The sequence below is a fragment of the Seriola dumerili genome, unplaced genomic scaffold (genome assembly GCF_002260705.1).
Source record: "Seriola dumerili isolate Sdu_G_001 unplaced genomic scaffold, Sdu_1.0 BDQW01000381.1, whole genome shotgun sequence".
In the NCBI taxonomy this organism is placed as follows: Eukaryota; Metazoa; Chordata; class Actinopteri; order Carangiformes; family Carangidae; genus Seriola; species Seriola dumerili.
Window position 1 is genome coordinate 604,963 of NW_019174636.1, and position 13,318 is coordinate 618,280.

Sequence of the window (13,318 nt, forward strand, 5' to 3'; positions counted from 1 at the left end):
GCTGTGCTAACGCACAATTAGCTGTTTATGATAGCTCACCTATGCTGCAGATGGTTGAGCCGCAGCCCCCCTTTAAAAGAAAAAAGGGAGGCTGATTCTTCTCAGGTTGTAGAGATTGTTTGTGTTTAGGGAAACAGACTTGAGTTGCTCGCGGTGTGAGAGCAGAGAAGCATGTCACACTTACTCCACGCTCTTCCTGGTTTCTCTGAGGTTTGTATAAGCTGTGGATCGTTGACTGAAATAAGCAAAGCACTGAACTGTCTCCAACTTGGTTTAATACAGTCAGCCTATAAAGCAAGTCTATAATTTGAACTAAAGAATGTCCCTGTTGCCAGTGAATATGAGGAAATATGTGTTGATAACACATAATATTTATATTATTATTATAATGGACTTGAAATGAGAAACAATATCCCAAAATGTCAAGATTCTAAACAACAATTTTCTCTAACGCTACCCACCGCCACAAATATATATATATATATATATATATGATATATATATCTAGATTTTTTTCATAAAGAAAGTCAGACAAACTCTACACAACAAGTTTATGTTAAAAACTTAAGTTCTCTTTTGTTTTCTTCAGCTGAAGTAAAGTATGGCTCAGATGCAGTTCCAGGCAAACAACATGAGCTGACCAGGCTGTTATGGGAGAGATGGCTCAGGCATTACGACCGACTGAGAAACACAACCAGTCTTGCGTGCAGCGGCTCTTGCCTCCTCACAAAAACTCCACCGATGTCCAGTGTCCTGATGCTGAATTCTAATGTTGGTGGATCTAACAGGCTACTTGGACTAAGTGCTTGACATCGGAGTGTAACTGCTGGTGTCAGCTCGGTCATGGATTAAAAAGCTATAGCTCTTGGTTACACATTTACAAGGTGAGAAATACTTTAATAACAAAAACCAAAATTGCACAGCAGGTGCTACTGTGTCTTTCATACACCATCACTCAGATCCAGCGCTACCTCTTCAAAACCTGCCTCATCCACTAGCTAGCATCCAACTTAGGCACAGTCTCGTTGACATCAAAACGGCACTCACACAATTTAATTTTGCACCAATCAAATTCCTCTCCATCCGATCACACTACTCTTGTTAGCATTAGGCTAACCCCATACATTAAATGCATTAAAATACATACCTTCATAGTCATACTTTACACAAAAAATGGCAGGAGCAATTAGCATAAGGCTATAAGTATTTATTTCCCTGCAACAATCTGTCACCTTGTCTAACAAAGCTGTATAGCTCCACCTAGCATCTCCTGCTCGATGGCAAGCAAACCTGGGTTGGTTAGTTTTGCAAATATTTGCGGTTTCCTAGCCTTGGCACCAATTGGACCTCTGACAGGAGAATAACAAACACAAAGATTAAATCAATTTTAAACCGTAACACAATGCAGATTTAATCCTTCAGCAACTACTGCAGACTTACCCTGCAAGATTAGCATACTGTCGATGGTGAACTGAAATCTACTCTGTTCTTTACCATCAGAAATGCTACAGTTTCCATCTTCAAGTGTCTTAATTGTTGTTGCAGCACACTTGTTGGCGGCTGACTTTACATTCAGTCAAATACAGGAAGGGAACAGACACTACCTCCATCATTGTCGTTAGGTAGTTGAGAGAACTTTTCGTGTGCACCCAAGCTTGAGTAGTATGGCACAGTGCTTACATTGTATTAGACTTAATATGTGTCTTGATATACAGAACACCATCAATAACAACAACAACTACAACACAGAGGTAAAATGAAGGTTTTAAAGTATAAAATCGTAACATGAACAGAGGGTGGAGAATGTATTGCTCAAGAAAGAGAATAGATGAGTTGACTTGTGAAGTGCGCGTGTCCTTACATGTGAATGTATGCGAGTTTTTGCACTTTTAGGTGTGTGTGCGTGTATTGGCATGTGCGTATTTGGGAGATGACGAAAACTCTGCAAGATAAAAAGGAAACACAGCAGCTAACGCTGTACAGATTGATGTCGAGCTCTACTTAAGTTTGGCACTCAGCTTTTCATTAAGCCAGCAGAATATCAGTCACAGTTGACTTACCCTGTTGTCAAGAATACAAACACAGAAAAGCACAGACACACAGAATAATCACATCAAGGAGAGAGGATCCAAGAGGGAGGGAGGACAGGAGAGGAGATGACAAGAGAGATGGGGAAAAGATAGACACGCGAATAAGGCGGGAAAGCAGAGAGAAACAGACCGAAGAGAAAGAAAGAAAAGTAAGGGGTAAGAGTATAGAAAAATGCGGGAAAAGATAAGAGAGAACAAAAGAGAAGAGATCAAGAGAAGGTGCATGGATAACACAGAGAAGACAAAGTGGTTTTCACCCTCCTGTCCCTCTAGACAAGTAGGTATTGATCATACACAACAAAGGTGCCTTGGGCGGGCGTCACAGTTCTGCGGGGGTGTAAACAGTTTGTTAAGGAGAAAGGAAAGTAGGGGTAAGCGATTTGTTTAAGGGAAAAAAACAAAAAACCATAAGAACACTGTTCTGTGTTAAAGGCTTCCGAGAGCAGCAGGCATACAGTACTACAAAGTTCCTGAGCCCTCAGTAAGCATTAAGAATCCTCTGAATACAAACTACTGCTCTGCTTCAACATCCAAAGCCCTTCACTGTCTATAGCAAAGGGATCATCTTCAGTTGTACCACTATATTGTCTGATTTAAGTGTATTGGTTGACCCAGTTCAGAATAGAAGTTGTTGCTGTGGTTGTAGTCTTTCACATACTGAGAGGAATGAAAGGAAACATCAGTGAGCACAAGATTGCTCCTGTTTCCCTTTGACCTACCCCAATGGGGTTTGTTTGGCTTTCTGGTTTGTTTGTTTGTGCAGAACTTCAGGAAAGGGCTCAGTGCGTATACGGTACTGACTTGGCTGTGCAGCCACATTTGCTGCCGGGCAGATTCAGATCCAGATGACCTGCTAAGTGTCACCTTTGCAGGGCTCTCTTATGACTTTTGATACCTTATAGAACTTCAAACCTCACTCTCCACGCTGGAGAAATGGGCCGAGCCCCTTCGCGAGCAAAGGCTCTTGGCTTTGAGGGGTAAGTGAGGAGACTGAGGAAATCTCTGGGGCTGGGGTACAGAGCGCAATCTCTGGTACTGCAGTTTGGCACTTGCCGAAGCCATGGAGGAGGACTGGGGCGCCCCCGGGGTGGATGAGACTACAGAGGGAGAGGATACAGAAGAGGACGAGGTAAGGGGAGGAACATGGATAGGGTGAGATGTGGACGGAGGAGCTGGAAGGGCAGGGAGCGGGGGTGGCAAGTTAGGTATGAGGTTCGGGGGCGGGGATGCTTGCCTTCCTCGCTCTCGATCCCTATCTGTTCTCTGTGTCCGCTGCTGGATGCTGAGGTTTGACTGACTGCCAGATTTAGATGGATTCTGTGAGCGATCAGGTTTGGAGGAGGAGGACGAGTCATGTTTGGGCTTCAGGGGACCACCAAAACTCTGGCAGTGGTGGTACAACTCTTCCTGGCTTCGCGAGGTAACGCGGGCCCATTTGGATGAATGGGCCTGCGGATGGTGTCGTGGGGAGTGACAGGAGGAACAAGCTGTGTGCCCTCTCCCCTTGTCCTTTGACTTCCGTTTACTCTTCTTCTCGTCCTGTATGTGGAGCTTGTCCACCGACCAGTATCGCCGAGGAGGTGGCGGTGTGAGAGGAGGTGGGGGCCAGTGCGATCCTGATCCCCACCCTCTCTCTCCCCTATCAGCCCCTCCTCCACCACCACCAGCTCCACCTCCACTAGACCCCCACCCGCTCTCTGCTGTCCCCCACCTCTCTCCTCGCTCCAGGAACAGGTCATCTCTACTGTTGATGCTGCCGGCTTTATCCCTGGAGGGGTAGGTACTGAAAAACCAACCTCCCCCTCCGATCCCTCCCACTGCCCTTCCTTCGTGATCCTCCCAGTACCTCTCAAACTTCCCAAACTCTCCAGAAGAACCATCATCATCAGAGTATATCCCGACTACCTTATCACGTTCCCGCTCCTCATCGGACATTGTCCTTCCTCCTCCGCGCCGCTTACTGCGCTCTTTCCTCCTGTCCTGATCAGAATCTTCTTCATCATCCTCGACTTCGGACTCCCACTCGTGGAAGGACAACCCCTCCTTGGAGTGCATCTCGCCTCTTCCGTTCCGTCCCAGCAATGGCCGCCTCTCTCCCTCCATTCCTACAGCATCCCTGTCGGAGCTTTTACTCTTCCTCCTTTTAGAGGAGACAGGCAACAAGGGCAGGAAGGCAGATGGAATGGTGTCGGAGGATGGGTTTCCCCCTCCCCAGAATTTGACAGATGTCGAGGGCTTACTGCTCGAGCCATGATAGTGCTTGCTATTTCTTCGCCTGTGGTGTTTTTCCTTTCCTCGACTGTCTTCCCCATCATCCCTCTCTTTCTCTTCTCTTTCCCTCCTCTCTTCTTCGCCTGGGATGTTCCATCCGTAGCTTCTGATGGAGCTTTCACTCTTTTTACGAAAGGACTCTCGCCTCAGGGGCGGATATGATGGGAAGTCCGGTGTCCCTGATTTGAGATCCTCTCTCTTTTCAGGATCTCCTCCTTCCTGCTCTGACCTCTTCCGCTCTCTCTTTCTCATCTTATCCTCTCTCTTCCTCTTCTTCTTTGCTTTGCGCCTCTTTCGCTCCCTCTCTCTTTCCCTCTCCTCCCTCTTCTTCTTCTTTCGGCCCTTCTTCCTCCTCTTCCTTTCGCGCTCCCTCTCTTTATGGTGCCTCTTCTCTTCTCTTCCCACTCCTCCATCCCCCCGGCTCGCTGTCCCTCCCCTCCCTCGCTCCCTGTCTCCCCACGATGCCCACCACTCCTGTAATTGGGCCAGTTGGCTGCCAGTCCTCTCTCTGCCATAATCTCTCAGAGGACGTGGCTTCCGCGGAGGGATCGGCGGAGGTGGCGGACTGCATGGCAGTGAGCGCGAAGACATTCGGCGTGAACGGATCTTCCTCCGTGACCCCAGGAGGAGGCTGGACTCCTCTGTGAGCAGATCTGAGTCGTACTCATCATCCACCGTAAACTCTCGATCCCCTGCTCGATACCGGAAACTCAGCGAGGAGTTGTAGGAGCTGTCACTGGAGCAAGAAGAGGGGGAATTTGACCGAGAGAGCGAGACAGAGGATGAAGAAGAGGATGAGGACGATGTGGAGGAAGAGGAAGAGGATGAGGCACTGGAGCATGAGGAGTAGAAACGGCATGGGGAGGAGGGAGTGGTGGGGGTGTGTGTAGGGGAGGAAAGTGGGACAGGAAGAGGAGGAGGTGGAGGAAGACGTCGCCCTCTTCTTCCACCTCCATCGCTTGCTCCGTACCTCCCACCTCCTCGCCTCCCCAAAGGGAGTATATTCTCGTACAGGGGACCTCCTGAGCCTTTTCTCCTTGCCTGAGCTAGGCTTCCTCGTCGCCAGAAGGGAGGCCTTCGTGGAGAAGATGGGAGTGGTGGAGGAGGCTTGGAGATTAAGTGCCCTGGGCCTGGTTGGGGGCCTTTAGGCGGCAGCCGTGGCATCCCTGAGGCTTTGGGGCCTCGAGGATTAGCTTTGGGAGTCTGTTGGGGGCCCCCTGCCTGTTGGTCCGAGCTAGTTCCCAGCCCCTCTGGATCTATAGGTCCATAGTAGCGCTTATATTCATCTAGCCCTGTGTCACCTCCTCCCCCTGTTCCACCTGCAACTCCCCCTTGCAGGGTCCAGTGCTGTCCAAGGTTCTGTTGATACTGCTGCTGGGCCTGGAGTTCAGTGATCCCTCCTGCTATCCCCCCAATGCCCACTCCTCCAGCACTGCCTGCGCTCATGACTTTCTCCGGCTTTGGCCTGTTCCAGCGATCCACTACAGCGAGTCTGCGGTCGTGGCGAGGCAAGAAGGTGGAGCAGGGCATGGGGCCTTCCAGCAAGGGGCTATTTGAGGGACCCAGAGCCATTGCCGAGTGTCCCGTAGTTGGCGGTGATCCGGGTAGCATGGTGGTATAGGTCTGCCCCTGTTGCTGCGGCTGATGGTGCTTCTGCTGCTGTTGCTGCTGCACCATGGCAATGGCAGTTGTGTTGTTCACTGTGGCTGTAACGAGGTGTTGTTGGGGTGCAGTAGGCATGGTGGTCACGGTGTGATACTGGGGCAAAGAGCTTTTGCTGCCTCCTGGTGCCGTCTCATCCTCAAACTGGCAGCAACTGTACATCCCCTGGGTAGAGAGATAAAAGAGAGATTGTAATTAGACCAGCAGGCTGCCAAGTTTGATAAGGAAGAACTGTGTGAGTGTGTGTGTGTGTGTGTCAGAGTCAGACAGACATGGGAAGAGAGAGCCTGACATCGCCAATTTTGAAAAAGAAACCTACAAGGAAGCTCTGATCTGGTGCCTACACAAACCATATGAATGCGATCTTTAGAAAACTGCTACTTTATAAAATACAGTCTTATTCCTCCATATCCACAACTATCTATCTTTTCAAAGTAGCAGAACCATTTAAAATAATTTTCACTGATTTAATGTTCCCACACATCAAATAGTTATGATTCCTGCAAAAAAACACAGATGAGCTCAGTTCAGAGTAAAAACAAAGACTTGTGAACAGGTCAGAAAATGGTTTTGGTAATAAGCAGAAAAGAAAAAATGTGACATGCAAAAAATAAGCTGCTAATCTCTCCTTCCCTACCGATGTCATCACTTCAATATTTAATATAATATGTGTATGAATTCTTGCGTTATGGCCAGAAATGTGTTTTGTGAGTTCACAGTGACCTTGACCTTTGATCTTCTCTCGAAATTGTAATCAGTTCATGCTTGAGTCCAAGTAGAGGTTTGTGTCCCAAAAGGTTTTCCTGAAATACACAGGGACATAAGGAGACTGCGACCTTGACCGTTGTCCACCAAAGTCTAATCGCTTCATCTTTGAGTCCAAGTGAACATTTGCACCAAATTTGAAATAATTCCATCAAAGTGTTACGGAGATATAGCGTTCGCGAGAATGAGACATGTGAACACGCGTACGAATGGACGGACAGCCCGAAAACATGATGCCTCCGGCCACAGCAGTTGTCGGCATGGTGACTTGAAAATATAGTACACAGACTTTTTCATGACTCCCCTTAGTTAAAAAATAGTAAAGATTAAGCATTATCTGGGTCCACCTACTCAGCTTGTTTTAAGGGAGGAGCTGGTTGTTTTAATATTTTAACATTAACAATAATCCAAAATTACATTATAGCTGCTTCACTGTTGCGTATTTTAATCAGGAGCTGTAAAAACACAGGATAATGTCTTGTATGTCATGATGAATACCAACATATGACTGCTGTGCCGGAGACACAGCGTGTTAAACAGCCACTGTGAATACCTTGCAGAGGATCCAGTTGAACCTGTGACAGGCTGATGCATCAAGCGAGGGTATAAATTTATCCGGTCTACAATTTCTGTGTTTTTATGCATCTTCTATCCAGTCATTTTTTCCTTTATCTTTATTCTGTCCATTGTATAACCACAGAGTGTGGAACTTCATCGGCTCAACACATTTCACAAAAATAGACTCAATTTTGAAAACAGGAAAATAATTTATCTTTATTCTTTCTCTCAGCATGGTGGGAAATTGCTCGAGGTGGTTTCCCTCTACCTCAGGTTCTCTGTGTCCCTATGTTTCCTATAAAGGCAGACAACAGGGAGCGCTGACCGTTAAATATTAATGAGAGTTTTGGAGAAACTTTGGACTGAGTTTACCAAGCTACTTAGGAGTGTCAATTTTCACAGTATCAAACCAAACAAAGCTTTCAGCAAACAGAGCGTCATTCAGCTGGAACAGGACTGGGTTTTCTCCGACAGCACTGAGAAAAACAATTGCAGAGGGGAGGTGTGCAATAGGACTATACGGTTTCTGGAGAGGAGTTAAAACAATGGGTGAGAGCAAAAGCAGCAAAACCTATTTTGTCATTGTGCAAATAAAACAAACGGTTGCCAGCTTGCTTTACTTAGCCGTAACAAAAACAAGCTTCATGTGTCCTCGGCCCGTCCTCTTCCAGTGCACAATTTAAGATTAAAATTTTATTTCCTTTGATCTTAACTGACCTAGAATTTTCACACATCGCACAAGGTTAGAGATCTTAGTTCCTTAGATCCCAGTTCCTAAAACTGGCTCTATTCTGGTGTCTGTGAAGAGAAACGCTGTTACAAAAACCTATTTTTCTTTAAGCAAGTCACAAGTGAGATTCTAGTGCAGCTAGAAGAGTTCAACAGATTTGCAACAGAAATCAATTTGTTTGAAGAATCTCCTGGGAATGAGAGTTTTTGTATCTTGAAACATGAAGAAGACGAGAGGTCAGTGCACAAAAATCTGAACACATGAAACCTGATCCTAAAAAAACATAGTAAATAAGTCAAAAATGTCTTCAAAGGGAAAACTTTGTGTTAAAGAAAAAGATTAAATATGGACATTATCTTCTCATTCAGACCAAATTCCACATTTTAGGGTCATTTCCTGCGATGGCGAGCCTTTCGAAGAAGCCCAACCCCCGACATGCAGACTACTGGCAGACGCTGCAATTTACATTGTCCCCTAAACGCCTAACATGCCGACTATGCCTACACACTACAATTTCCAGATGTTCGCTAAATGCCTCACATGCAGGCAGTGGGTAGACAGAGGGGCACATCAACAGGGGAACTACTCAGAGCAGTTTTGGGGCAGCAGCTGTGCACTGTATAGTGTCTTTATGGGAGGTTTAGGGGGGTTATGGCTGTCATTGCAAAATGTGCAATGGGGGTCCCTTTGGGAGCCCCCTTTTTCCCTTTGAGGGCCCAATGCATTTGCCCGGTTTGCATCTCCCAAATGAGAACAGAGACTCATTTTCACGTATCTCCGTTATCTTGCTGTTATTTGTTGGCACTTGAGTTTAAATAAGATTGTTCTCACTTGGTTTTAATGAACTTGCTTGGGGAGAACACTCTTTAATCACCAGTCTGGCTTTTTCCATCTCTGCTGCAACACTCAGCAAAGCTTGACATGAATAAAACATGAAATGAAAGAGTCAGAAATGTGCGTAAATTACTATCTCCTCACAGCGTCTTTTTATAATTGTGAACCCCGTGCAGAAGCAGTCAATTATAAAACCATGTCAGATGGCCAACTCCATCTCTACTGTGCCTGGGTGTTCTTTCTCCTCACCTTTGTATATTTACACCTCACTGTGGATAGATGGCATTCAATTAGCAGCACTGATGATGGACCATGCAAATCACAAAGCATCTATTATTTCTCATATGTGGAGACGATTCATAACATCCACAGATATCTGCCGCATCTTAATGACAAAATGTGCGGGGGCCTCCTGTAAATCTCTGTTCCCCACCGGGACACAGATCTGATGGAGAGACTGTAATAATGGCCCTTCCGGACACATGAATCAGCAGTCCCAGCAGCAGAAGTGCTATCACAGTCTCCAGAGCATGGGGCGCAGCACACTGTGAAATTGAAACTTGGGTGAGTCACTGATTGGGTTAAAGCAAGCCACAGAGGCCAGCTGCAGAGGCTTTAAAGCCAGCACAGCATATAGCTCGGGAGATAGAAGCTAACTGGTCTTGGGAGTGCCCTTAGCATGGAATTGATGTTTTTATTCTCAGAATGAGGAATGCTACAGATAAGAGTAGAGTCTGCTCAAGCGAGAAAATATGCTGCCACGCTCCAGTCTGAAGAGAGGTGAAACTGTGCTCCAGAGGCTCTGCAGGGAGCCGACAGGAGGTATCTGCACAGATATCACAGACTACAGGGGACACGATGGATTTTCACCTACATGGTAAACATACTGTACTGTAAATTATCAATAAAACAATACAGTGTGTTCAGTAAATGGCTTTTCAGCATTATATCGGTACATACACAATACCTGGAGTTTTGCTGCCCAAGCCTGTATACGTGCCGCCTGCAGGTGGGGTTTGATACTGAAATTAAAGATCACTATTGAACATAAGATAAAACCTTTATGTAACACATGTTAATTTAACGTGTCACTCCTCTGCACCAGAGCCCCACAGATAACACACAACAGGAGTAATGACATCAGGTTGTAGCTGAACAGCTAACCTGTTTAACTGTGGTTATTCATAGAGATGTTACAGTCGCACTCTACTGCAGGAGTCCAGTTACTGTTTATCTATTTATAGAGAATACAAACCCAACTGAAAGAACAGTTGTCACTTTGTTTGCCAGGTTCTAAAGTTTTTGCTCTAATGTCATTGTGTTCATCTCACATCAAAGCAAAGTGGTGAGTCAGGTTTCATTTATGAAGCAACTGCTTTTGTTTTAATCATTAAAATAAAAATCATTGTTTTTTTTTTGGATTGAAGATTAAAGATTTTGTCTCTCTGGGTTTTATAACTAGCTAACTAGAGCTTTGTGCGACACATATCAAGCTTAGCGCTGTTAGTCATTACATTTACTGTTGTTAGATAATGTTTTATGATTAACTGGCAGATTTTATACTTAACTTTTATATTAAAAAACAAGTGTGTGAACAATGTGTCAGAAAGAAAGAGCAGCAGCAGGAGAAAGAGAGTTTGTTTTCATGCTTGAACATTACCTTGGGTTTGGTTTGTGCTTGTGTTTGGTTGGTTCAGGTTGGGCTGAGACCGGACTTTCCAGCCTGTGTCGGACCAACAATCCTTACAATGACCACCATTCACCCTCACGTCACTGCAGCAGAATGTTCTTTATTTCTTTATTATTCATTCCCGGTGATTAATCAGCACCGATCATCTTGATTTACACACTGTGTAAACGTGTCTGGTGCTTCACATTTTTTAAACGGGCTGTTAATTTGAAATTCCACCGGGTAGAGTGCTGTGTTCAGCACATGCACTTTATGCTCGATGTGCACTGTCAATATATGACTTCTCATGATTTAAACTCTCCTTTCCATGTGTTGTTTCACCTAATCTGTGTATAACCTTCTTGTTTTATATCATGATTATTTTTTCCATGATTTTATTAAAATCCATGTTTGTATGATTAAATATTAAAAGCATTAAAAACACTTAGCTGTGGCCCTATGTGCATAGTTTCAATTGCAGATAATTCAGTGTTTTGCAGGTTAAAATGATTCTTGATTTAATTAGACCAGAGCGGTCTCCTCATATTTTGGAAGCATAATGTCAGAAGCAAGAGTTGTACTGTTAATGTCCTCTCACTACTTTTTAGTGCAATTAAAGCTCTCTTCTGATGCGCATAAATTAGCCATTTTCTCTGCTCCGTCAGGCGGGAGGAGATCATAAATCAAAACCTTTGTGTTGTCACTCCAACATTGTCCTGTTCCTCTAACAACCAGCGGCACGTACACACCGAGCCTTCCATCACAGCGTCTTCTGACAAACAAGAATATCTCCCCGGTGCTCCATGAAGCCTGCTCCTCACCTCAACAGTCTGTCCTCCCCTCCACCTTGCCACCCGTCCTCCCTCCTCCTCTCTGTCCAAAAGTTTCTTTCCCTTCTCTTTCTGGCTCCCCCCACCCCCTCCACCCCCCACCAACACCTGCTATACTCCACTGCCTCTGCCATCCAAACCCACAGCTGTCTCTTCAGCTGGAATTTTTTTTTTCTCTCTCTTCTTTTCTCAAAGTTTCCCTCCCCTTGCCTTCCCACTTCTGCTCACCTTCCCTCCCCAATCACACCGTTCATCTATTTCCAATCTCTTGATACCTACCTTACTTACCTTGTTCCTTTTTTTCCCAGTCATTTCATCCCCTTTCTTCTCTTATAACTTTCATCTCCTTTCATCCATTCGCTCCCTACTTTTCACCTCAACCCCTGTTAAGTCTTTCTTAGGACCTGTATTAAATATTTCCAGGACCGTGAGCTGGACTCACAGAATCTGTATTGGTTTCTAAAAGAAAAGAGCTGTGTGACAGCTAAGTGATCACTCTGACCCGGACCCTTCGGCTTCCCCCTCCGTGTGTTGCCAAAGATAAATCCCATTGATTCTGCTCGTTTTGGCTTCACCTCCTTGTCCCTGCTGAGTGCCAGAAACAAACACTGATAGTGAGTAGCACCTGCTTTTGTGCAGTCCATCTTGATTGTGATTGAACACTGTTCATTAACCTTCCTTCATCTATATCTCCATTCTCCAGAATGAAGTGGACCTCAAGACTGCAATCAGTGAGGGAGCTTCATTTTCAAGTCAGCGTGTTCTCAACAGGAGATGCTAAGTTTAACCTACGTTTCTACACCTCTCAGTCTATCTTAACATCTGCTCCTGCACAAATCACTTACCAATGCTCCTCAAGCACTGCAGCTTATTTCACTGATTGGTTCTACCTTCTGAGGTTGAGTGTGCAAATCAGTGGGATCAGCTGCTGTAGTGTTTGTAGTGTCACAATGAAAATGTAAAACCTGTCATGCCTCAGAGTTCGCTCCCTTTGGTTTCCTCACCGCCTGTCAGAACTTTAGAAATGTTTTTCTATCTGGTGCAGGTAGATAATATTTGTACCGTGTGTTGAAACGTGTCTCTGGTATTCTTTCATTGATCTCCAGGACAAACGCGCCCAACATAAAGAAATGCATACCCATGAAGAAGGTGGTGTGATATACATTCTAGGAAATGGTTCTATGAGAGCAAATCTACGGGAAAAGGCACATAGGGTGTAAAAGGTGTATATTAAAAGATCGATCTCAGGATTTTATGAATCAACATCAGATTACTGAAATGAAAATTGATTTGAATTTAAAAAATCATTTTTTCTGTTTTCAGTTTCTGTATTAGAATTATTATTAGACTTAACTTTGTTGTTAATGCGGCTGATTGTTTCTTTGACCACAACTTGCGGCTGTTTAGACAATTAAATACATGGATCTATTCTATTCTTTTTTTTTTGGTGAGCTAATAAACTGGGTGGGGGGTGGGGGGGGGCCTTGGTGTCTCCTCTCACCCTGCTGAGAGCCAGAAGGAAGTCCATCCCACCAGATCGCTTCACACAGTGCCGCAGCTTCCAGTACACCAGATGCTCCCAGGCAAATACCAGGAGGCTGAGGCCCATGGCCACCAGCAGCATGTAGAAGACCCCTGCCATGTTGTCGATGTCCAGTTTACTGCTCATCACCTGGAGGGGAGAGGAGATAGATGGGTGAAGACAGGAGGTAGGGAGAGGAATGGGAGACGTTATAGGAGGTGAAAGGAAAGAGAAAAGTAAGAAGCAGAGGGACGTAAAAGGAAGGGGGTCGAGATGAGACAGGAGAGTGTATTTATTACTAACGAGGGCCAATTTGTCTCCCAGACAGGAGATAAAAAGTTAATTACATCTAGCAGTACAATGGAGAATCCTTTGCTGTCACTGGAT

The 13,318-nt window shown here is 45.3% G+C and overlaps 1 protein-coding gene across 1 annotated transcript in view; it reads right to left on the reverse strand.

The window, feature by feature from the left end:
* Positions 1-2,996: 2,996 nt before the first annotated feature.
* The window catches only part of LOC111233228 (glutamate receptor ionotropic, NMDA 2D-like), a 136,286-nt gene continuing 125,964 nt past the window's right edge, over positions 2,997-13,318 (reverse strand). The window contains exons 18-22 of the mRNA XM_022760993.1: positions 12,911-13,081; positions 4,620-6,188; positions 3,802-4,484; positions 3,325-3,452; positions 2,997-3,187 (exon numbers count right to left, since the gene is read on the reverse strand). Of these exons, the coding sequence (XP_022616714.1) occupies positions 2,997-3,187; positions 3,325-3,452; positions 3,802-4,484; positions 4,620-6,188; positions 12,911-13,081 (2,742 nt within the window). The remainder of the gene's footprint in view (positions 3,188-3,324; positions 3,453-3,801; positions 4,485-4,619; positions 6,189-12,910; positions 13,082-13,318) is intronic.